Source organism: Equus caballus, chromosome 25 (genome assembly GCF_041296265.1).
Source record: "Equus caballus isolate H_3958 breed thoroughbred chromosome 25, TB-T2T, whole genome shotgun sequence".
NCBI classification, from domain to species: domain Eukaryota; kingdom Metazoa; phylum Chordata; class Mammalia; order Perissodactyla; family Equidae; genus Equus; species Equus caballus.
In genome coordinates this window covers 35,801,578-35,827,445 of record NC_091708.1, presented here as the reverse complement: position 1 = coordinate 35,827,445, position 25,868 = coordinate 35,801,578, and the positions used below count along the sequence as shown (strand labels likewise).

At 49.6% G+C, this 25,868-nt stretch overlaps 1 protein-coding gene across 26 annotated transcripts in view; it reads left to right on the top strand.

Moving 5' to 3' along the window:
• The window catches only part of DENND1A (DENN domain containing 1A), a 514,434-nt gene that overhangs the window by 468,178 nt on the left and 20,388 nt on the right, over nucleotides 1–25,868 (top strand). For 16 of the 26 annotated variants that reach the window (XM_070251752.1, XM_070251736.1, XM_070251739.1 and 13 more), the window contains one exon: nucleotides 20,722–20,778. The exons of the other annotated variants lie outside the window; for them this stretch is intronic. In XM_070251752.1, the coding sequence (XP_070107853.1) occupies nucleotides 20,722–20,778 (57 nt within the window). The remainder of the gene's footprint in view (nucleotides 1–20,721; nucleotides 20,779–25,868) is intronic. 26 annotated transcript variants of the gene reach the window in all.

Genomic DNA, 25,868 nt, shown 5'->3' with positions numbered 1-25,868 from the left:
TGGTATGCAAAAAGATACTGCTGAGACTGATGTCAAAGAGTATACTGCCTATGTTTTCTTCTAGGAGTTTTATGGTTTCAAGTGTTACATTCAAGTCTTTAATCCATTTTGAGTTAATTTTTGTGTATGCTGTAAGATAATGATCTACTTTGATTTTTTTGTACGTGGCTGTCCAGTTTTCACAACACCATCTGTTGAAGAGACTTTCCTTTCTCCACATTGTATGTTCTTGGCTCCTTTGTCGAAGGTTAGCTGTCCATAGATGTGTGGTTTTATTTCTGGGCTTTCAGCTCTGTTCTATTGATCTGTGTATCTGTTTTTCTGCCAGTACCTTGGTGTTTTGACTACTATAGCTTTGTAATATACCTTGAAGTATGGGAGTATGATGCCTCCAGCTTTGTGCTCTTTTTCTCAGGATTGTTTTGGCTATTCAGAGTCTTTTGTTGTTCCACATAAATTTAAAGATTCTTTGTACTATTTCCATGAAGAATGTCATTGGGGTTCTGATTGGGATTGCATTCAATCTGTAAATTGCTTCAGGTAATATGGACATTTAAACTATTCATCCAATCCATGAACATGGAATATCTTCCCATTTCTTTATGTCTTCTTCAATTTCTTATAGTTTTCAGTGTATAGGTCTTAACCTCCTTGGTTAAATTTATTCCTAGGTGTCTTATTCTTTTTGCTGCAATTGTAGATAGGATTGCATTCTTGACTTCTCTTTCTGCTAGTTCATTATGAGTGTATAGAAATGCAACTGATTTTTGTAAGTTGATTTTGCACCCTGCAACTTTGCTATAGTTGATTATTTCTAATAATTTTCTGATGGATTCTTTAGAGTTTTCTATATATAGAATCATGTCATTTGCAAACAAGAAGAGTTTCATTTCTTCCTTTCCAATGTGGATCCCTTTTATTTCTTTTTCTTGCCTAATTGCACTGGCTAGAACTTCCAGTACTATGTTAAATAACAGTGGCGAGAGTGGGCAACCTTGTCTTGTTCCTATTCTCAGAGGAATAGCTTTTAGTTTTTCAGCATTGAGTATGATATTGCCTGTGGGTTTGTCCCACAGCCTTTATTATGTTGAGGTACTTTCCTTCTATACTCATTTTATTGAGAGTTTTTATCATAAATGGATGTTGGATGTTGTCAAATGCTTTCTCTGCATCTATTGAGATGATCGTGTGATTTTTATTCCTCATTTTGTTAGTGTAGTGTATCACATTGATTGATTTGTGGATGTTGAAACATCCCTCCATCCCTGGAATAAATCCCACTTGATCGCAATGTATGATCCTTTTGTATTGTTGTATTGGATTTGCTAATATTTTTTTGAGGATTTTTGCATCTTTATTCATCAGCGATATTGGCCTATAATTTTCTTTTTTTGTGTTTGTCTGGTTTTTGTATCAGAGTAATGTTGGCCACATGGAATGAGTTAGGAAGCATCCCATCCTCTTCAATTTTTTGGAATAATTTGAGAAGGATAGGAATTAAATGTTCTTTAAGTGTTCGGTAGAATTCATCAGAGAAGCCGTCTGGTTCTGGACTTTTGTTTTTTTGGGAGGTTTTTGATTACCATTTCAATCTCTTTTCTTGTGATTGGTCTGTTCAGATGCTCCATTTCTTCTTGATTCAGTTTTGAGAGGTTGTATGATTCTAAGAATTTATACATTTCTTCTAGGTTATCAAGTTTGTTGGCATATAGCTTTTCATGGTATTCTCTTATCACGTGACTTGTGTGAAACACTAGACCAAATGGACTTAACAGATATATGTATAGAACATTCCATCCCAAACCAGCAGAATACACATTCTTCTCAAAGTCACAGTCTTACAAGTCACCTAATCCTTTGTATTTCTGTGGTGTCTGTTTTAATTTCTCCCCTTTCATTTCTGATTTTAGTTATTTGAGTCTTCTATCTTTTTTTCTCAGTGAGTCTGGCTAAAGGTTTGTCAGTTTTGTTTATCTTCTCAAAGTACCAGCTCTTGGTTTCACTGATCCTTTCTCTTAGTCTCTTAGTCTCTATTTCATTTATTTCTGCTCTGATTTTTATTATTTCCTTCCTTCTATTCACTTGGGCTTTGTTTGTTCTTTTTCTTGTTCTTTTGGGTATAGGGTAAGCTTGTATTTGAGATTTTCTTGTTTCTTGTATCTGTATTGCTATAAATTTCCCTCTTAGTACTGCTTTTGCTGCATCCCACAGGTTTTGGTATGTTGTGTTTTCATTTTCATTGTCTCCAGGTATTGGTTTCTCTTTTGATTTCTTCACTGATCTGGTAGTTGTTCTGTAGCATGTTGTTTAGTCTCCAAATATTCATGACTTTCCCAGTTTTTTTCTTGTAGTTGATTTCCATTTCATAGCTTTGTGGTCAGAAAAGATGCTTGATATGATGGCAATCTTCTTAAATTTATTGAGACTTGCCTTGTTTCCCAACATATGGTCTATCTTTGAGAATGTTCCATGTGCACTTGAGAAGAATGTGTATTCTGCTGGTTTGGGATGGAATGTTCTATACATATATCTGTTAAGTCCATTTGGTCTAGTGTTTCACACAAGTCACTGTTTCTTTGTTGACTTTCTGTCTGGATGATCTATCCATTGATTCAGGTTGGGTGTTAAGGTCCTCTACTATTGTTGTGTTGCTGTCAATTTCTCCCTTTAGTTCTGTTAACAGGTGTGTTATATACTTTGGTGCTCCTGCGTTAGGTGCATGTATGTTAATAAGTGTTATGTCTTCTTGGTAGAATGTCTCTTTATCATTATATAATGCTCGTCTTTGTCTCTCATTATCTTTTTTATCTTGAAATCTGCTTTGTCTGATATAAGTATGGCTATAACTGCTTTGTTTTGCTTGCCGTTCAATTGGGGTATCATCTTCCATCCCTCACTCTGAGCCTTTGTTTGTCTTAGAGCTGAGATGTGTTTCCAGGAGGCAACATATTGTTGGATCTTGTTTTTTATCCATCTAGCCACTCTGTGTCTTTTGATTGGTGAATTCAATACATTTACATTTAAAGTGACTGTATATAAGGGCTCAGTACTCCATTTTATCTTTTATTTTCCAGTTGTTCTATATTTCCATTGTTTCTTTTTTTCTTGTATTTGCGTCTGCCATTTAAGTTTGGTGGTTTGCTGTGATGGTTTTCTCAATTTTCTCTTTATTTATGATTTATGACTCTGCTCTGATTTTTTGTTTTGTGGTTACCATGAGGTTTGTATAAAAGATCTCATAAGATGAGATAGTCTTTTTTCTGGGAGTGTCTTATCTTCGTTAGCCTACGCAGGTTCCAACCCTTTCCTCTTACCCTTCCCTGTTTTGTTTTAGGTTTTTTTGTCACAAATTATTCTTTTTTGTGTTATGAGTTTCTGATAAAATTTAAGTGTTTATAGTTATTTTTGATGCTTTCTTTCCCTTTATCTTTTATGTTATAATTAAGTGTTTGCTAACCTATTCAGATATAGAGCTGCAATTTTATGATTTTATCTGTCTGTTTATCTCCTTAACACAAAGCTTTGTAAACCTTTGCCTTTTTGTTTCAGGTGGGAGGGCTCACTTCAATATTTCTTGTAGGGCAGTTCTAATGACAATGAACTCACTCAGCTGTTGTTTGTCTGGGAAAGCTTTTATTTCTCCTTCATATATGAAGGATAATTCGCTGGATAGAATATTCTTGGCTGATAGTTTTTATCTTTCAGTATTTTTAATATCATTCCACTCTCTCCTAGCCTGTAAGGTTTCTGCTGAAAAATCCACTGAAAGCCTGATGGGGGTTCCATTGTAGATTATTTTCTTCTCTCTTGCTGCCCTTAATATTTTTTCTTTGTCATTGACTTTTGACAGTTTTGCTGTTATATGCTTTGGAGAATGTCTTTCGGGATTGATGTAATTAGGAGTTCTGTCAGCTTCATGTATTTGCATGTCCAGTTCCTTCCCCAGGTTTGGGAAGCTCTCAGCTGTTATTTCTTTGAACAAGCTCTCTGCTCCTTTCTCCCTCCCTTGTCCCTCTGGAATACCTATAATCCTTATGTTACTTTTCCTAATTAAGTTGGATATTTCTCAAAGAATGTCTTCATTTAAAAAAAATCTTAATTCTCTCTCCTCCTTCAGCTAAAACATTTCTATGTTTCTATCTTCAAGCTCACTAATTCTCTCCTCCATAGGGTCTACTCCATTTCTGATGCTTTCTACATTATTTTTTATCTCATTGTGTTCTTCATATCCAGAATTTCTGTTTGATTTTTTTCTAGAACTTCATTCTCTTTTGTGAAGTATTCCTTCTTCTGTTCATTAATGTTATTTCTGAGCTCATTGAACTGTCTGAATTTTCTTGTAACTCATTGAGTTTCTTTATGATGGCTATTTTGAATTCTCTGTCAGTTAGATTGTAATCTCCTGTGACTTCAGGTTTGTTTTCTGGAGAACTGTCATTTTTCTTCTGTTCTACCATGTTATTGTAGTTCTTCATGGTGCTTGATGAACTGATCCTCTGCCAGTGCATTTGTGATAGTAATCCCCCTTTCATATTTGGGTATGGTTTTGGTTACTTTGATTCTGGTTGCCTGGGTCTTGTGTTCCTCCACTAGCTCTTCACAGGCTTGGATGCTGTTGTCCCATGCACAACCTGCACCACTGTTCCCCGGTGTCTAGGGGTGCTTGTTGCACTGCTACCAGGGTTGCTGTGTTCACCAGTGTCATTATCAGTGGCAGGGGCCCAGGGACTTGTATGTAGCCCTGCTGCTGGTGGGGTTGGTGTCAGGGATGCTGCCCCTGGGAGCTGGGTACTCCCACCCCATCTGCTCACAGTTGTGCTGATCAGGCTGTGCCATTGCTCCACCAACTGCCGCAGGGTGGGGCCACCACCACTCCACAGGTATTCGTGTATGTGGGGCCAGGCTGCTCTCACGTCCACTCACATTCACAAGGGCCTCTACATGAAGATCTGTGCCCTGGATTGCTGCTGCTAGGGGAGGAGGAGGAGGCTGCTTCCCTAGTTCCACTGTTTCCCCAGGGTCCAGTCCACTCACCTTCAGGTGTATAGCTGCCTGGATCTCTTAGGCATTCTGTTGTGCTGTGTAGGGAATCCTCAGTTGGTCGATGGGTATCTGTTTGGTTGTAATTTAGAGGAGAGCAACAAAGGAAACCACTCACTCCACCATAATGCTGATGTCACCCCCCCATCTCGTTTTTTTAAACTTAAACCAGTTTGGCCCTCAGGCTGGTTCCCTGCTAGCATGCTCAGGAAGTGCTTGCCATCTCATCACTGCTGACTTGCTGGAGACTGCTGCAGAATAGATGCAATGTTTAATGAACACCTTTGCTCCTCATCGGCTTCAAGGACTAGGCAGAGAGCTCATTTTCCTAGGAAGGGTGGGAACAGCCTTCTTCAGGCTATGAATCAGATACCTGGTGAAGATTCTGAACCTGAGAGACCAAACACAGCAGCTGTTCTAGCCTGTTCTAGACTGTTCTAGACTGGGGCGGCAGCCGACTTCATGTTAATCCCTGCAGTTCCTGGCACCTGGCCCACATGCTCCCCGCTGCTTTCTCTGGCTGGTTGTAGTAGAGAATTCAAGCCTTTAAATCACTCCTTTGGCCCAAGGTATAGCCTCCAGAAAGGTCTGACTAAAACGTGCAAAAAGAAATGTAAATTGGGCAGCCGGCTGGAGCCTAGTGGATGGATAGAGTGTAGGGCCAGCAGGATGGGAGAGCTGAGCTGCACTTTGCTCTTTGGTCTTGAGCTTTGTGTTTGGTCCTCCTTCTCTTGGATGGGCCCTTCCTCGGCTCTGGCCTGCCTCCCCCCGCTCTGCACTCTGGGGAGCTCAGCCAGACCTGTGGCTTCTAGCACCACCTTTGTTTTGGTGGCTCCCAGTATCTGCTTCTGACTCATTCTTGTTTCACGAGCTTTACTTGCTATAATCTCTTAGTCTGTCCTTGGCCTTCCCCAAACCTTCCCCACCCCAGTTCCACCAGGGCATCAGCCCTGCTGCTTCTGTACATCCCTCATATCCCTGGAGTCACGTGTCACCTGCCTCCGGTGGTCTGTGAGGCACAAGGGACATCAGAAAACACTAGCAAGTACTGAGACAGGCAGGCTCTCCAGAAAGTGGGTCCCTCTCCATGATGCCCTCCCCAGTCAGACTTCCTGATGATCAGGAGAACTTACGCAGCCTTCAGGGCCCTGCCAGAAGTCACCCCTTCCAAGCTCGCTGCCCACAGCTAGGCCTTTTGAGTTAGAGGTACCTGCCACCCTCCACTTCTGGCCAGTTCCTCCTCACCTTGTAAGACTCTGCTAAGTGCCCCCCACCCTGGACAGAGTTCCTTCCCCTTCTCTAGTCCCTAGCACACAGTCTTGTACTCATTCATTCACCGCTCTTCTGGGCGTCTACTCCAGGCCAGGCCCCCTGCTGGGTGCTGCAGGAACCCAGACATGAAGCAGCTCGTACCACCTACGCTGCCAGGAGTGTCCTTCCTCTTGCGTTCCACCTGACAACATCCCGTGCACCTTCCAGGCCCTCCTCAGGTTCTCCTTCCCCCAAAAGCCCTCCCTGAGTCCTCCATGCAGAGCCTTGCCCTCCCTGCGCTGGGCCAGCACTGTCCCTGCAATGACACACTGGCCCTGGACAGGGACAGTGTCAGCCTCAACCTGTGACCTTGGCACCCTCACAGGCCTGGCACAGACGAGTTGCGCAGTGAGAGTTTGGGGAACAACGAAGTGTGAGGGAGTGAATGCACAAAAGGCAGTGACCGCAGGAAGAGGAGAGGGCAGCTCCCTGCGCGCCCTGTGCCCTTGAGCAGCCAGGCAGTTCAGCAGAGCAGGAGAAACCAAAAAAGGGGTGGCTGTTGTTCTGCAGCGCCTGTGTTCACTTTAGAACCCCTGCGTGTGCTGCCGTGCATGAGTGACAGGCCTCCTGCGTCCCCCGAGTCTGTCCATGTTCAGCAGTGTGACAGCAGGGCCTCTTTGCCAGAGGAGTGTCCAGAACCTAAAAACAGCATTTCTTTTAAGGTCTGTGCTGGAGCCGCTCAGAATCCAGCTCCCTGCCAGGGAGATATTAAGCCCAGCAGGACAAGAGCAGGAAATCTGATTCAGCGAGACCAGAGGAGGCATTTTCTCAGATTAGAATTCTCTGTGCCAAAGGTGGGGAGTTTATCACAGTGGGGAAGGGGAAATAAAACATAAAATATTGAAAATAAATTATATCCCACAAGCCAGATCCTCCAGGAGACTCAGCTCAGTGTCACTGGCTGTGCAGGGAGTCCCCACCCTGTGGCCACAGGAGTGCTGTGCCAGGAGCTGCCTGTTGCATTGTCCCCCATCAGTCTGTAAGCCCATCTGTGGACTAGGCAAATGATTAACCTGGCTATGCCCAGAGGGAAAGGATGACAAGGAATAAACGAGAGACAACAGTATAAGGAGGCGTCAGATTGACGGGTTGGTTTTCATTATAATGTGAACCTACTGTGTGTGAACCAGGCCCATCCACAGCCATCATCTCACTTAATCTCAACAACCTTAGAAGATCAATGCAGTTATTATTATCCCCAGAAAGCTAATGCCCAGAGAGGTTAAGCAGCTCCCCCAGGGTCACACAGTTAATGGCAGAGCAAGAATTCCAAACCAGATATATCTGATGCCAGAACTCCCCCCTCACTCTACCCCTCTCATCAAGCGCTCTTCGACAGTTCCATCTGGATCCTGAGGCATCTGGTAGTAGTTGCCAGTGGTCTGGGGCATGTTTAGAATCCAGTGTGTGGCTTAGGATGGCTGTGGAGGTCAAGGTCACTCTGTTCTGCTTCTGCCCCGCTCCTGGCTAAGGCTCATGGCTGCTGCCTGGATTTGGGGCTTTGCCTGCTCCCAGAATAAACCATTAGAGCCCCGGATTCCTCAGCACGTGGGTAAGAGCAGCAATGAGGCTGCCCTTCTGAATGCCTGCTGGGGCCAGGCAGTGTGCTCAGCAGGGGCTTGCATTCTTTCACATTATCTTCCCCAACAGATGCAGGAGTAGGGCCAACAACCCTACCCTAGTTCCCTGGCTGGTAGGATGGATTCAGATTCAAAGTCCCAGCTTCTCTACCTTACCGCCCAGCTCCCCTGACCCTGGGACAGCTTGACAGGGACAGGAGCTCCCTGGCAGCAAAGGCCGCCTGCCAGCCTCCTGCACACTTGATCTGAGCTTGCACTGACCATGTTCCTAATGTAGGTCATTGTTTTTTTATTTAGTTTTACTGTCAGCCTGCTTAGTTCCATGTCTTCTAGAATATCATATCACATCTCGTTTATACTGCAAATAATTTTAAAATGTAATAAAAAGATAGAAAGAGAATATATAAAAGGGACTTCTCCCAAGGGATTGTTGATTATATCCCACTTAAAATGCAAAGTGTGATGGGGGAGTAGCATTGCCTGGAAGCAGTTTAAACTGACTTTCTGAGACGTTGCTGCCCATCAGCCATGTGGTTTCATGGTAACAGCCACCTCCCAGCAGTCCCTGGGACGTCCCAGTCCCAAACCCCTTCTAGGTAGAGCCCTGTTCACACTTTCTGGAGAGGTTGACAGGGAATGTGTCCAGAAGGTCAAGCCTTGGCAACATGGTGCCTTGAGAGGCCAGGTGGGATGAAGCGGTCAGCAGAAGGCCGGGAGACATGACTCTCCAGGTGTGCCCACCTGTACAGAGGCAGGGAGGGAGAGGGTGAGCTTCTCCCCAGGGCTGTCTACCAAACACCTTCCATTGCCCAGACCATAGTGCCCAGCGAAGAATTCTTCTCATGCTGCCCTCTATCCTTGTGGTTAAAAGTCCTGAAGCTTTTGGAGTTTTTTTCCAGGCAGAACTCTGAGTTATTCTTTTATGCCCTCATTAATTCCTTCTTTGACGTATTTAACATGTAACGAGGCATGTCAGATGCCAAGCCCTGCCCAAGGCCTCAGGGTCGCAGAGGAATGAGATGTGTGTCCTGCCTTCATGGCACTCTTTGTCTGGGAGAGAGAATTTACAAACCATATGGAAAGAAAAATACTAAGGGACAGAGGTGTACTGGCTGGAGAGGGGCCCTAAGGATGTCTGAGGAAACCAGGGCAGGCTTCTCAGACGAGGTGGCGTTTCTATGGATCTTGACAGATGAGTTGTATATCAGGTGGAGCCAGAGGAGGAGGGCATTCCAGGTAAAGCGATTGACATCTGCAAAGGGTGGGAGAGTCTGACTCTTGAGAGAAGAGCGGGGCTAGCGTGGGGAAGGAAGAGGCCGGGAGGCAGCTGCTGAGGGCCAGCTACCTGCAGAGGTAGGAGGGCCCAGGCCTTGGGGGAGCTTGAATCATATCTGTGGGTGTCTAGGAGCCAGTGAGGGGTTGTGTTTTGGGGATGGCATCTGGGAAGATTTACTCTGGGCCACTGTGGGAAGGGGTGGAGGTAGGCGGACAGGGAGACCACTAATGATGCTGCTAACATCGTTAGCAAGAGCTAGTGGCAGCCTGACCTAGGATACTACTTATGGGGGTAAAGAGGAGGGAAAGATTTGAGAGAGATCTAGGGGATGAAACAGACAGAAGCTGGTGGTCCACTGGACGCCCTCCATGGGAGCTACTGAAGTTTACCTTGGACCGGTGAAAGGCTGGACACAGGCTGCATTTCTCTTCCTCCAGCCAACGTGCTCTGACGAGAACTGAGCTGCAGCCCATGACGAAGAGAGCATCTGTTGGGGTGGGTGGGGCCAGTGGACACCTCCCTCTGGCCCAGGGTGAAAGGCTCTGCTGAGGGAGAGAATGGCCTGCTTGGAGGAGCTAGGGTACAGCAACCTCCACCCTCTCTGTCCTGCTTTTGCCCCAGGGCTGTCTACTCTTGCCTTCTTGGCACTCTCTCAGGTCCTGTAACCAGGGTAGCCACAGCTTACTCCACCCCTCCCCGCATTCCACAGCATGGAATGTTATGGCTCCACTTTCTGGGTTGCCAGCTCTTGAGCATCCCAGGTCATTTCCGCCAAGGATGATGTATAGCATTATGCTAAACCAACTTTACGGGCAGCCCCTTAAAATGCAAGCCTCTCTTCATGATGGATGTAGAACATCCCGTTGTTGAGCCGACCACTTACAGTTTGTTGCAAACCTGCAGGAACCACAGACAGGCGCCTTGTTAGGCCTCTTACTCCAAGGACCCCATAAATAAACAGCAGAGTATGTCTTGGTGCATCAGGGCTGGAGTATGGAAATAGAGGTACTGTGTAAATAATACATATTTACAAAATAAATATGTCGGTACGTTGGTGTGTGCAGCCATAAGCAAATCACCTAGTGTAACAAGCATGAAAAGATCCAAGGTCTGCCAAGTGATTGGCTTCCATCCATCTGTGTGCATCAGAATTAGAAATGACCGCCAAAGGGAGGGGGTCCTCCTGCCCGCTGACCTTGAGGCCTTTGAATTGAGGCAAGTGGTGAGATTGCAGGTGGGCACCCTGACACACAGCTTTTCTGCCAACGTGTGAAACCTACTGCGGCCGTGTGTTCCTACAGATGTCTTGAGGTCTGCCGAGAAGCAGAAGGCTGATTAGCACCAAGATGCAGGATGTAATGGGTTGCGCCTACAGGAAGATGGCTGGCTGCGGGGGGGAACGGATTTTGTAATTATGCAGATTCAGATTCGCTTTGGCTTAGGAAGGGAACCAGTGCGTTGACTTTCCAAGTGACTCTCACCAGAGCCCTATAACTTTCAGCCTTTCACCCTGCAGGTAGGGCTGGGTTTTCGGAAAGTCGGTTCCCTGTCTCTGCCGCCCCTTTTGGAGCTCTGAGCCCCACTGGGCATCTGGCTCTAGCATCTGGAGCTCGGAAGAAGCAGCTAACAGAATGGCCGCTGGAGTGGGCACCCCTCCCCTCAGTTGTAATGGCACAATGCTGGATTTCAGTATTTTAAATGAAAAATATATGCAGTTAGCTGTGCGCTGACAATGTCCTTGAGGATTTGACAGTGAGATTTTCCAGCAGTTGGTCTTCGTTAGGATCCTGGCGGTGTTTAATAAGGCAGTCGAACTGCTGGCACCTTGGGTTCCTGTTTGTTCTCCGAGGGCTCTGGGGCTGCTGCGGTAAGCACATCGACCAGAGCTGATCATTACAAGGGCGTACGCCACCATGAATAAAAATGTCACACGTTTTCCCATCTCACAGCGGTACAAAATGTCAGTCCTGTCAAACACACATTGCAGGGAGCTGTGTGCAGTCCGTACAAATTGGAGAGCTGCATATTCCCCCAGCCTTCTGATATTCTTCATTTGAAGCTGAAGAAAAACAGTTGTTAACCTATTAGCTAGGATTTTAAACTCTGCTGAGGCGGTGGAGGGGTAGACTTTGACACAGATAGAAATGTAGTCCAGGGTCCAGGAATTTTAAAACCGGGTTCTCCATCCATTTGTTCCAAGGGAATTAAAAAACCCCCTCTGTCCGATGAACCTGACTGTCTTTCTTTAACAGACACACTGAGAAAGTTTGGGATATTTCACATCTAAGTTTCCTACTGCTTCCCACTTTTGCATTGCACTCAAAAAGTCTCTTGCTTTTTGGGATGGCCCTTGGCCTCAGCCTGCTAGGCCAGGATACCTCTAGGTTGGGAGTTTTTCCTGATCAGAAGCATGCCAGAAATGTAGCCCGCCTTGTGGACAGAGTGACTCAAGTGACGAGGACAATGACTATTTGTCTGGATTAGTCAGATGCAGGGCGATGCCTTACTGATGAGCTGACGCTAGTTCCACAGTCTTGGGCAAGCATTTACTTTGCACTCGCCCCATGCCAGGCCTTGTACCCAGGGCCTTGGGTCCAGATGTGAAGTACACACAGCGCCACTCTCGAGGAGCCCACCATCTTTAGGGGAGGGACAGAAGAAAGAAGTCCAGGAGGTGAGGGACAGCTTCCAGGGAAGGGACAGACATTTGAGGGATGAGCAGAATCCACAGGTAGTTAAAGTGCAGAAAGGGCACAGAGGACGAGCACATGCATTGTAAAGAGCGTTGGCACATGAGAGGCAGGGCAGGGTCTCTGTAGGGCTGGAAAGAAGGGGCTGCTTGTGGTGGAGTGGGACATGAGGCTGGTGAGGGGAGGGGCGGGGTCTTGAGTGGCCCACTGAGGACTGTCGGCAGGGACATGACCAGCTCCCCACGTTGCAGGTGGACCTTGAGGAGGATGCTGTCAAAATCACCAGAGTCCCTTTCTAGAGGATGCTGTGCGATCTTATCTGTACAACAGCAAAATTAGGAGAAGGTCTTTATTTTAGCTTCCTAGTGGTGTACTGCTTGGGGTGGACATCATGGAGATGATAAATTAGCCTTGGTTTTGCTGAGCTGGCCCTGGCCCTTAAATGCAATGAGAAAACCCTCACCAAGTCAGGACACAATGCAGGCAGCTGCAAAGTCGAACCTTTCCGTGCGGTCAGTACAGACTTAGCAGAATGGAAAGCTCAGAGTCTATCAGGGGAGAACTCCCTAGGGAGAGAGGAGCACCCTCAGTCTCGAGGGGATGGGTTTCAGCATCTTCCTTCTGCTATTTGTGTATCAGGTCTGATGGAAGGAGTGTGGGCTTCTTCAGGGTCAGACATACTTGGGCTTGGATCCTGGCTCTGCCACCTGTTAGCTCTGAGGCCTGGCCTGGGCCAGTCCCCGAGCCTTGCAGCCTCAGTTTCTTCATCTGCCAAATGGGGATTCTCCCTTCTCCACAGGGTTGCTGAGAGCATTAGAGACCATACATGTAGAGCTCCCAGCACAGGGCCTGGTATACAGCAAGTGCCAAAAAACAGTAGCCTCTGCTGCTATCAAAGGGGGATCATCTCTCCCAATATCTGGAAGCCCCTCCTCATTTCCCTCCCCTCCTGGGAATGTCACCCAGGCACCCTCGATAGCATCCCAGATGGCTACCCTGGTGTAGATAGCAGTGAAACACCACCTCCTCCTTCTGTCTGGGCAGAGAATGGCACGCGGCAGCAGAGCTCCCTGCCCCTGCCCAGCCACCGGCCGCATCTGGTGCCCGACCTCCAGCCGCCAATGGGATGCCACCTATTCAGACCGAGCAGCTGCACCTGACTGAAAACAAAAGGCCCCCCTCCCCCGCCCCATACTGGCCCTCCTCCCTCCCCCGCCTCTGTCCCCCAAGCGCCGGGGTCACCCGGCCCCCTTGCAGCCTTCCCTCACAGCTGCCTCGCTGCTTTTGTTCAGCATGTGAACTTCCCCATCAGCCGAGCTCCTTGCACGGGAAGTAATCAGGGATCTTGACAAGGCTTCAAACCACAAATGCCACTACAAATTAACCAGCACCACTACAAAATACTACTCCTGTCAACATCGGAAAGAATGCGCTCTCCTCAGGACCAAGCGGAGACGTCTTTCAGCTCAGCACTCGTCCCTGCATAGAGAGGGCCCAGGCCCAGCCTGAGAGGACGGCCTCACAAGGTGACCTGCTGAGGCGACTGAATCCCAAGCACACCCTCTCCAGAGATGATGGCCCGCAGGCCCGATGGCAGGTGCTGTGGCCTTTCCTCAAGGGCCACCTTCAGTCCTGAGCACCCCTCACAGATGGTGCCTCAGGACAGCAAGTGCAGGGCACGTAGCCTCACTCTGGAGTGCAACAACCGAAGCCCGACGGCCAGCCCTGGGCTTCCTAACTGCATGGTGTGAATTTGGGCCAGAGGCTTCAGCTTCTGTCTGTAGAATGGGGATCATGATGGAGCCTCTGCCCAGTGTTTCAGGACTGATGGATGTTCTGAGTAACACCTGGCCCATCGAGGGTGCTCCAAGATAAGGGCTCCTCCCAGCCTCCCTTTCTCATGAAGAATCACCTCCTTATCACTCTGTGCGGACGGGAGGGAAACTTCTTCCTCAGCGATGATGTAAAAGTCCATTCTGTGCGGCCTCTTGTGAGGAGCATCCCTCCAAGGTTATAGCCTGGAGCTTAGAGTTACCTCTGCAGATGCTTCAGGGTCCAAGGGTCCCAGGATCCCCCCTGGGGGCCCAGGCCCTGCCCGTGCTGTTGGCACAGAGCGAGTGCTGTAGGACACCAGTGCCCAGTCTTCTCCAGTTGTCCTTGCAGAAACTCTGAAGCGGAGGCAAGCATTTGATCCTCCCCAACAAGCAGGACCAGCTCTGTCGAGGGTGGACAAGAGGATTGGAGATAATGACAGGAGTAGGGGGACGGGCTAGAGCTGTGCCCGAGAGAGCTGGTTGGGCATTTCAAAGGAGACACTCCACACAAATATAGCTTCAATACACTCCTTTTTGGAGACATATCAAAAGAAGCCCTCTTTTATTTCCATACCTTGCATAATAGCGGCTTTCCAGTCCCGAGGAGTAGAGGAGCCTTGCTCTCAGCCCAGAGGCCCTTTGTAAAGCCACAGAAAGCTTTGTCTTCCTTTCCCAACTGGAGCCGTTTCATGCACAGGTCAGAGCATTGATGTGGCTACTAGCCAGGAAAATTAACCAGGTGAACTCTTTCCTCGTTAAACAGCAACAGAGTTTAATTGTGAAATTTCTCTCTCACCCTCTCCATTTCTGGCAGCATATCTGGTTGGGGCACATCTCTGGGACAGAGAAATCCCTAGCATCCATCTCAGACTCCCCTCTGGGGATGCCAGGGCCTCCTCCATGTGGGCTAGACAGGAGTCTGACGGCAAAGGGACAGTTCAGAACACCGTTCAGACACAAAGGATCTGAGACCCCCCTGGGCCAGTCTCAGAGGCCAGCTCTCTCATGTCTCCAGCTGCCATTGGGCACACCCCACCTTCTCCGACCCTCAGAAAGGGGAGCTGTGGGGGCCCTGGCTGCCTCCTCAGGCAAGTTGCCTCCTCACCCCAGGCTTTGCATGCACAGCCCTCAGCCTTCAGCAGAGTTGGTTGGTTCCTGTGGCCTCAGAAGTCTGTGTTCTTTCACCTCCTTCCCCACACAACTAGTCCATGGTTGGGGTCTGGCTTTTCTCCCCACTGACTCTGACGTTTCACCCTCTGTGTGGCCTTAGGTAGCGCCTCTTCTGCCTCCCTGAACCTACTTTCCCAGCAGTGAAATGGGAGTGCTGCTTCTGACTTCGAAGGGATCTTGAACGAAGAGTCAAGTCGTGCCCTCCATGGGGACTGAGTAAATCCATGTGTTGGTTCCTAAACAGCCAGCCCCCTCCCATGTACCTCACAGGACCCCTGCCCCAGCCCGAGATTAACTTGAGATGAGCTCTTGGACCCCCTTCTGAAGGCTTGCCATCCACTGCTCTATGTGACCTGGGCAAGTCTTTGCCTCCCCTCATCTGTGAAATGAGGTAATGATGCCCGTTCCTGGCTTGAGGGTTCCCCAGGCTAGCAAGTGAGCTGGTTAGGTGCCGGAACACGGCAGGCAGGAGGTGCTTGGGCTCTGCCTATTGTGCAAGCTGCCTGCCCTGCACCAGCTCCCTGCCTCCCCTCCCCCGGCCCCCACGTACACATTGTGTTTTCTGCCCCAGTCAGCGCCTCACAGTGGAGCATCTTCCACCTTGCAGCCCAGTGTAGGGTGCCCGCTCATCCGTGCCACCCAGGTAATTAAGTTGATATTCCAACACAGCTTCCCCTCCTGACCTTTTGGAAACAATGTGTTTTGCTGCATCAACAAATTAACTGCAAATCACATGCTGTCCTCATAAATGTGGGTTCATATCCAATGAGCATACTCACCTGGCCCACACGGCTGACAGCTATAAACGCCAAGGGCCATGCAGAGACCAACAGAGGCCAAAGAGTTCCTCTCTTCTCTGGGACCTCCGTGCCAATCACGCTTTTGGGCTTACCCTCTCATGTTCACATCTCCCAGTAGTCACGAGGCCAGAGGTGGTAAGCTGACAACATGGAGGCCCAGGCAGGCCCCTGTGGCTGGAGAGAAGTGTCTGTCCTTAGAAACCCACCCATCCTCTTCCCATCCATCTTTTACACCAGGGCCTCTGCTGTGTCTGCCTAAATCCTAAATCCCTCCCCCTGTGCTCGGGAGAAAACCCACACTTCTTAGCCTGACATTCAAGGCCCTATGTTATATGACCCCCACCATCCCTTCCATGGTCCTGGCCTGCCCTCTCCTCATATTTGCCCTCATTCTAGTCTTGTGCGACCTCTGTGGTTCCGCTTTACCATGCACCTGAGTTCCCTTCCACCCCCATCCCGTGGCAGAGCCCCTGCTTTGTACCTCCCTTGACCTCCGTCCTCCTCTGTCCCCCTTCTTTATAACCCCCTCCCTCAGAGTGGGCATCCTGTGAAGGCAGGACCATGTCTTGTTCAGTGATGTACCCCTGTGCCTGGACAGAGTATACTCCACTTCTTGTTAAATGAATGAACAAATGAATCACACGCCTCTTTTGGAAAGCACTGGAAAGAGATGCTCAAATAAGGAAGGAAAGGAAGTCATTCTCTTGCTGGCCGTTTCTCTAAGACACAGATCTCTAACAATAGATTCCAACTTCAGAAGGGACAAGGATTAGAAAAACCATCCCAGATGACTTTGGAAATTTGGGTTGACAAGGATAGCACAATGGACTAAGAATACTTGCTTGTTTTAGTTCCTGCTACTAGCTGTGTGACTTCATACTAGTCCCTTAACCTCTCTGGGCCTCCTATGTCCTGTCTCTATAGGAGGGAAATAATCCTCCTCTAATTTGCCTCACCAGGGCATATGAGGCTCAAAGGAAAGAAGAGAAGTGGAAATGCTTTGAAAGGAAAATGCAGCATAAAAATAGAAGAGATTATTATTAAAATCCAGGCTCCTTCAACAGTGCCTTGCTGACAGCACGCTCCCTTGGAAAATCAAGGTCCTCACATCCACAGGACTTTTCTAGAAAGACTTGTTGGTCTACCGGGAGGACAGAGGATTGGATGGTCCCATTTCATCTTCCTGTTGCCGGACCAGAGACTCGCACAGCTGTAATCACACTCTTGTAGCATCCTCACACCAGTGCTTGTGATTCGGGAGTTGTTGCCATTTCACAGAAGAGTTAACTGAGACTGAGGTTAAGTAACTTACCCAAGTGGCAGAGCCAGGATTGAACTCAGCTAGAAAATGACAGAGCCAAGACATGAACCCCAGTCTTTCTAACACAAAGTGTATTTCTTGGGGCTTTAGCCCAAATACTCCTTGTAGTCTAAGAAAGATATTCTTCTGTGAGGTAGGTCAAACCCCGTTAGACCGTACATTCCTTCAGGACAAGGACCGTGTCTTGTTCTCCTGGATCCCCCAGACCTGGCCCTCGTAGTTGTTCCATAAGTTTACATGGGAGGAATCCTTCCGTTCTGTGAGAGGGTCCCTGCTTCCCCAGCTGGACGTGGCCTGCAAGAAGGCAGGTGCTTGTGTTGATCATCGAGACCTCCAGCCCCACCATCCCTCCTGCCACGGCCCAGCTCAGGAAGTGCCAGATGAATTGTGGAAGAGAACTCTTCTTAGCAAAAGATTCCAAGGCCCAGCCTTTCTGAACTCACTTAAGGCAGTGTAGCCAGGGAATGGAGGATCGCATATAGTGTGACTTCTGTGCAAAGGTCCTGGGACCACTCAGTTCTCTGTTTCTTCTGCTTTAAGGCTTTTCTGGTTTTGTCTCCTCCTCCTCCAGCGATGGGAAGAGCACCGGATTCGCAGTCCAGAGGCCTGAGGTCTGCTCCCAGTGCTCCCCATCACCGCCTGGGGGCCTTGGGTGGGTCTCTGTACCTCTCTCCAGTCTTTCTTTGTCGACAGAAGGACAAGTGTCCCTGCCACTAAGGCCCTGGGAAGAGATGAACAAACTCCTGTGGCTGTGGGCTGGGGGTGCCAACAAGAATGAGAGCAGGTCTCTGCTCTTGGGGAGTGTGGGGGATGGGGAGGCTCCCGGCCCATGTAAGTGACTTAAGTGACTTTCACTGAGTCCTGGCCAGCTCTGCAGCCTCCTCAAGCCTGCTGCACACTGCCGTAGTCCCCACGTTCAGTTAGTCTCGGATTCAGCTTCCTGAGCACTGGGGCCACGCTCTGAGAAACAGTGTGTTGGGTTGAACCTTCCCTAGCTTCTCTCTTTACCCCCCTTCCTGCTCAAATCACCACCACTCACCCCCCATGGCCTGTTCTAATTATCCCGAGAATTCAGCTCTCCCCAGCCTGCATCCCTGTCCTCCCACCCCAGCATCCTGGGAAACTGCGACCACCGTGGCCCAGCAGCCCTGCTCCTCCTCTTCCAGGAAGCAGAGTGTGTGTCCGCTGTGTGCCTGGCCCTGGGGCAATGCTGGAATACACCTGGCGTCCATGCTGTGGGGCCCTCCTTGTCTCACTCAGGACCTTTGTTCCACATCACCCTTTCTTGGAATCTTACAATCCCCATGGTTTCCTCTGTCAGCTTCCAGGGTGGATGTGGTCAAGAGGCTGCTTTCCTACTACCATTTATAAATTCAATTGCAAAAGAACCAGCACTTCCTGATGACAATTGAAGGAAAATCAGTTAATTACAGAATCTGGAACCCTAACGTTTGTTGAGTTTCAACACATGCTGTGAAGTTTCAGCCAAACATCATGTGCTGAGCATCTATTATGTACCTGGAACCACACTAGACCCCAGAAGAAATGGAGAAAGGAGACAACCTGTGTGCTGTGAATACAAGGTGGGGAGGTGGGGGCCAAGCACCTAACCCACACTGCTCAGGGAAGGGCACGGAGGGCCTCCTGGGGGAGGCGGTGCTTGAGCCAGGCAGCAAAGGATGAATGAGAGCCACCAGGAGTGAGAGAAAAGGAAATGGGAGGGTGTTTCAGGCAAAGGGCCCAGCATGAAAGCGCAAAAAATGCGAGAGGCTTCCAGAGAGAGCAAGTGGGCAGGCAGGGCTGGGGAAACGAGCTGGGGCGGCTGTGCACCAGAGATGAGACTACAGAGGTGTGTGGGGAGGTCGCAGAATCTGGAGGGCTTCAAACAGACAGGTGGCATTTTCCAGGGGTATATTAATAGATGTTATGGGGAAAGTGAGTCTGTGCTCAAATAAATTGGAGGAACAGAACTTTTGAGAGAAAGAGTCAGTAGGATTTTTGCCTGCCAGGGTAAGTTTTTTATTGTAAGACTTGGCAGCCTTTGCCGTGCTGCCCGGCATTGTGACCCTCCAAAAGGAGCAAGACAGTGGACAGCCTTGCACAGCTTGTCTGCCTCGGGACCCCCCTTTTTTCCCTTCGTACAGTGCCTCTCCCGGAATGGTGTTTCTCAAAAGGCACCTTGGGGGATGCCACCCTTCCACTGAGATGATTTAAGCTGGCAAGTGACATGATTGGGCATGTATTTTTTGAGTCTACTCTGGAACAAGTGTGGAAGATGGACTGGGAATGGAAGAGGGTGGAGGCAGGGAAACCTGCTAATGGTGATAGTTGCCAACATCTCCTGGGGGCACCGTGCAAAGATCTAGGCGAACATCGCCTTGAATCTTCCTAACAGCTCCCTCAGGCAGGTGGCACCGTTTCCTGTGTATACGGTTGAGGAAAGTGAGGCTCAGATGGTTAAATCAGGCCGGGGGAACCTAGAGAGTGAGGGGGGTTGGGGTTCGGTCCAAGCCCCTCTCACCCCAGAGGCTGCCTCCTGAGCACTCTACCACACTGCCGCCCCAGCCAGCAGGGATGGAACAGCCCAGGTCAGAGGTGACAAGCAGTGAGGGCTGTGGTGCTGGAGGAGGTGGTCATCTGGAAGTAGAGTGGCCAAGCACAAGGGAAATAGAGGGGTATGTGTGAGAGTGGGGCATCTGACAGGGCAGCAACTTGTGCATCCATGGAGGGGGCTTCCACCCCACCATCCTTCTACTTCCATCCTGATGCAGTGTGAGCTGGGGGTCTCCATTCCCCTTTGTCCCACACGATTCCAGTAAGCCATGAAAGGGAAGAAACATGGCCCAGTGGGCAGCCATGCTCATCTCGTTGGGTAGCATCCCCAACTCCCAGAGAGCCTCCAACTGAAGGAGGGACACCAAGCACAGGTTGGCCCGCGTTCCCACCTAATGGCTGAGGATCTGGAAACCACAGTGTATTTCTATCCAGATGTGCACTCAGAGTGCCATGAGGGACCCTGGTTCTCTACCAAGTCCCTGGACCAACTTTCCCCTCAGGCCACTTTCACAAGCCCTGTGCTGGGTACCAGGGATCCAGGGACCCCTGAGACACGGCCCCTATCCTGCTGGAGTCAGGTTCAGAGAAGAGGTTGTATGGCAGGTCTAACGTTTGACGGATCCCTCCCACCAAGCACTCTCCGAGAGAAATGTAATGGGAGCCACTCGTGCATGACATATGGAATTCTAAGTGTTTTAGTAACTGCATTAAGAAAGTACAAAGAAGCGTATGAAATTAATTTTAATAGTATATTTAACCAAAACTTCCAAAATATTTTCATTCCAACATGTAATCAAGGAGGCGGCAGTGGGGGCAGCAAAGGTCTCGAAGCTGAGGTGTGGCAGGGTCATATTGCACTTTAGAAGACCCCCCCTTGGCCTGTGTGGGGAATGGCTGGAGGAGATCCAGGCAGGGGGCCCTGTGGGAAATGCTGACAGTGATCCAGACCAGAGACAAGGCTAGAACGAAAAAATAGCAGTGGGGCGGGCCTCAGAAATGGAATGTGCAGGACCCAGGGACAGTTGCTGTGGGGGTGAGGGAGGCATCTAGGACAGCCCTCAGGCTCTGGCTTGAGTGACTAGACACTTGCTCTCAAGCTGTGTGTGGAAATGCATCGAACCTTCTCCGTGTGTACTGATGTCTTAAGTTTCACTTTAACACAGCCACAAAGACTCCGTCCCACCCGCCCGCCGCCTCCCAAGATACAGCGCTCCAGGCCCGTGAGTAGCCGGTGGTTCCGCCCTCCCCACCTAACACTGCCTGAGCGTCTCCCTGCCTGACTAAACCTTGGGAGTGTGAACTCAGCTGCCTTGCGAAAGAAAACCGGGAATTGGGTTTTTTCAGCTTCCCTGTCTGCGTGGCATGAACCCGAACTTGCATTTTCTGGGCTTCTCTCCCCTTTTCTGAGTCAGTTTGGCGACTTGCAGGTCAGAAATGTAGGTAGCCAGGGCCGCTGTGTGGTGTGTTTGCTGTGTGTGCATCATTTGAGCAAATCCCCTAGGTTGGGCTGTATTTCTGGCCCACGAGCTTTAAAAGCCCTTCTCTAACCGCCTCTTTCTCACAAAGGAAGCAAAAGTCAGGCAGCACAGATCTCGTTCCCTCCAGATCTTGGTTTGGAAATTCATTTGGTGTCCCTTCCCGAGGGTAAGGCTATGCCCAGAGAACATGACCCGGCTCAGAGGGAGACAGGGGCTCCTCCTCTCCTGGGCTTCACGCAGAGCGCCACCTTCCCAAGTGAGGTGCCAAGGAAGGGTCGAAGAGCAGGACGGGATGTGATAAACCCACCAACACCTGGGAACAGGGTGGACGAGGAACAGAGACCCGTCCATGTTTTTTACAGAGAAATACCGTGGGAAAATATTGGGTGTGGGACCCCTGTTCAGCATCAGTGAAGTCACTTTCCTTGTAAGCTCAGACTAGCCGTGCTGAGGCATAACAACTTTAGCAGCTTCCTTTAAAGTGGGCAACTTGTCAGGACCATTTGGTGAGGGCTGTTTACCAAGAGAAGAGTTTCTCTGTCTCTTATTCCGAGCAGCCACCTGCTTGTGCTCCTGCAGCCAAGCACAAGCGGTCAGGTTCCCACCCAGCTGCGATTCATATCCTAACCCCCTCCTGCCCTCTCCAATGCACCGTCCAACTCCATCTTGTGAAAGGGGTGGTGGCCGAGGGGTGCAGGGGCCTGCCTGAACCATGTCTGAGGTTAATCCTTGGTGCGCGTACCCAGCATCAATTGGGTTGCGGCTCTCTGTGAGGATGTTGGAAAGTTCTCTGGCACTGTTTCTTTCCCTTCCCTACCCTGTGTGGGAATTAGAGGGCTGGGGTGGAGGCTGGGGGGTTTGGATGCCTTTGTCTGTGGCAGTTGTGAGTCTACAGTTCCAGCCACGTGTGACGGACCCATCCCGTACCCCAGTCAAACCGTGATTAGCCCAAACCCTCATCAGCGCAGCTGTCAAGGGGCTGGAACGTTTCTGCTCACCGTCACTGGAAGGAAGGCACAGACAGCAAAAAGAAACTTCTTTGGGGGACAGGAAGCCCCTTCTGGGTCAGACCTTAATTGATCTAGTGAGGGTTCAGTACAGTCGTTAGCAACATGGATTTGGGGAATAGGCAGAGCTGGGCTTAACACCAAAGCTGTGTGTCTTTGGGCAAGTCGTGAAGCTCCCTGAGCCTCCCTTCTCTCTCTCCTTTGCCCTCATCAGAGAGGGTTGCTGTAGAAGGCACGTGGATGATGTTTGTAGAGCACCTGGCATAGTGCCTGGCACACAGTAGTGGTTCTTATTCTTCTTAACAGGTTTTTAAATCTTCCAGCTTCTAAGGAATGGCCCAGTTTCTTAATAACCGTCATTTGCCTAGGATTTTTCTAGTCGGCAGATCGTTCTTAGGCACATCATCCCCGTTGAGCCCTAATAGTAACTCTGTGAATTAGGCATCATCTCCACTCATTTTACAGATGAGAAAACTGATGTTCAGTAACTTAACGCAAGTCCTGCAGCTGCAGATAGGGGTCGCCAGACTCTAGACTCCGAGGTCTTTCCGGCTTACCAAGCTCCCTGGCCCTCTATCTCCATTTCCATGGAGTCCATCTTAGTATAAAGTACGGGGGCAGAGCCTTCAGTTGAGAAAAACTAATCAGCAGCCTCCTGGGCTTCGAGTAGAATCTCTAGGGCAGAATAGGTCCTGGCAGGGATACAGAAGTGAAGAGAATTAACACTTATCAAGCACTTTTTATGTGCCGAGGACTGTGCTGGGCACTTGTTTATTATTGTCTCATTTGTCCACAGTCCGGAGGAGGCAGATGCTATTTCCCCAGTTTGCCACCAAGACCACAAAGATGATAAGAGGCCAAGCTGGCCTCTGAGCCCAGGCCTGCCTCGGCACGGCCTCTCCTTGCTCCTCACCAAGCAGCCTTTCCTTAAACCAAAGTCACCCAGTGGGCAGCTCCCAGGATTCCCTGTAGACACCCAGGATCCAAGGCAGGCAGGGAATCTCTGGGAAAACATGATCCAGGGCAGGATTGCTCCCCTTGCAAAAACTCAGGTACTGGAGACGGCTCCCGTGGACTCCATGTTGTCTCACCAGTGCGGGGGCTTGTGTGGATCTGTTGGGGAGGCAGGGCACATCCACTGGCAGCTGAGGACTTGGGAAGGCAAACCTTGCCCTTGGAAAAGCCTGAGTGGCAGCAGCCCCGCTGCTGCACTCGTGCAGGAGGCCATGAGCCGCCCCTTGGGTTCTGCGCACTGAAGAGGCCAGGTGCCTAGCAGAACCAGTTCTCCTGGGCTTGGAAGTCAGAGAGGCACAAACAGCAAAAAGGTTTGAATCACAGCTTAGCTACTTCCTAGCTGTGGGACCTTGGGCAAGACACTTACCTTCTCTGAGCCTTAGTTTCATCATTTGTAAAATGGCTTTAGCAACACCCACCTGATGAGGGTGATAAAGTCATATGTGTATAGTGCCTGGCACAGTCTATGGCATGAAGTGGGCACATATACCCCACTTCTGCTTACCCAAACCTCTTCTGCCAAGCAGGGTCACTATGGGACTAATTTGGGAGTGCTAGAAGGTTTGTGTTTTCTGGGCCCTGTGGTCCCCAGCACCCCAGGGTCTGTTCACTCCAAGTGCACTCGTGTGAACACTTCCGGTGGGTGCCACTACACACAAGGGGTGAATCTGGGAGAGGTGGGGTGTGGAACCCCTCAAAGGCCTCGAAGAGGACGACCAGACAAGCTCCCATGTCAGAAACCACTGGCCCCCACCGGGCTTTACCAGGTCACTTAGCTGCAAATGTTCTGGGCAGAGGAGCAGCCGTTGGCCCAGGGTAGCGGGAGCGCGGGGGCTAGCCATTCAGCCTTTCTGGAAGGAGCATTGTGGCCTGGCACCTGTGGCTAGAGTTCAGATGTCACCAAAGGATTTAGATTTTCTTTTTAAAAAGAAGAAAAAGGAAAGAGCAGAAGAAAGCCTCGCCGGTGTCTGGTGGACTAAGGGGAGCGGGTCCGGGCGGGCAGGGGAGAGGCAGGCTGTGGTCAGCCGCACGGGAAGCGCTTTATAAGCTCTGTATTTATTATTTCTTCCTCACCATTAAAATCAAATGTACTTAGTGCTTTTGTATTCAATACACATTTAACCCTGCCGACTTAGATTTCTCAGGTTTTAAATCCAGTGGGGAATTGGCTGGTTTCCAAACTTCCCCCTCAAGTCCCCCTTGAACAGGGCTCAAAATCCCTGTTTAGCATTTTCTCCCCTGACACTGCTGGGATCCTACCACTGGTGGGGCCAGTGGCTGTTGTGTGTGCATGTGGTTTCTTCCCTTATCCGCAGCCCCCACCCTTCCTAAACCCCCCAGAAAGACGGATGTGATCGCTGAAATATGACGGCCAGTTGTCTCCATCATCTTGTGATCCGGGCTTAATTAAACCATTTTGTCTGTGCGTGTCTGTGCCTGGTTGTGGCTCTGGCAGTACGTCTGAGGCTGTGTGTGTGTGTGTGTGTGTGTGTGTGTGTGTGAGAGAGAGAGAGAGAGAGAGATTCACGCATGGCCTTTGCCTCCTGTGCGTGCCTCTGTGAGTGTGTGTTTGTGAGACAGTGTGTGTGTCAGCATCTCGAGGCCTTGTGCATGTCTCTGGATGGTTGTTGCTGAGTATAATTTTGTGTCTGGCTTTGTCCACACCAGTCAGGTGTGCGTGACTCTGGGTGTGTCCGTAGCCATGCGGGTGCCTGTCTCCAGGTCTGTTGTGCTTTCTCTCCCTCCCCCGCCTTACCCTCCTCCCTGCCCCCGCCCCCTCCCTGCTCTGTCTGTTTTATCATCCCTAATGAAGCAGTCTTCTCCATCGATCCTGCTGATTGCCAGCCCGGTTCCTTTTGTTTGTTGGCGCTGAGCCATTCAGCAGCGCGCTGACAGCTCAGCTCGTCTAATTAGCTCTGTTGTTCTTTTTCCCCATGTTTCACCACGTTGCAAGTTCCGTTGAAGTTGCCACAAACTTAATCCCCCCATTTCAGCCACAAGTTCACATTCCTAACCTGCCTTTATTGTAGCAAGGAGCAGCCGTGGGCAAGGACAGGCTGACAGGCCTTAATGTCTGACCTTTCCTGAAACCCCCACCCCAGAACCCCTGGGGCAGAGCAGAACTGCTGGACGAGCCCCACTGCACCTCTGCCTTTGTGGTGAAAATCTCGGGGGACATTCCAGCCAGGCAATCCTGTTTCCCAGCTGTGAGAGGAGTCTGACTGTGGTTGGCGAAACCAGTTCGGAGTTAGAATGGATGGGAACGTACTCATTCGTTTATTCAGCACATGGTGACTGGTTGTCTGCTTTGTGGCAGGCACTGTTCTGATAACAATGATAATAATAGCAACATTATTATGCACTTCCGAGATTCCAAGCAGCTACATTCATTTGTTTCTAAAAATCTTGCTGAGCAACCATTATAATACCAGGCACTGAGCAGGATGCTAGGCAGGGTGAGGGCATCTTAAATCTCATCTTCGGATTCAGAGCCTCCTCCACCCTCATCTTCCTTTTGTTATTGATAAGGTCACAAAGAAGCAAGGTGAGCGTTTATTGGGCCCCCACTGTGTGCCAGGCCTTTCCCCGCATCGTCTCGTCGGACATTCACAGTAACCCCAGAGAAGAGGACAGCAAGTTTGGTGGAATGCACCTGGCTTGTACCACATCTCTGATTTGCCAAACAAGGCTGAGATCAGACTGGCCGCTCCACAGGAGAAGCTTTGGTTAGGCCAGACGTGCAGAGACCTGAGGGCCGGATGGGACTCTACAGTTTATGCACCCAACTTCAGTAATCTGTGTTCCTAAGCC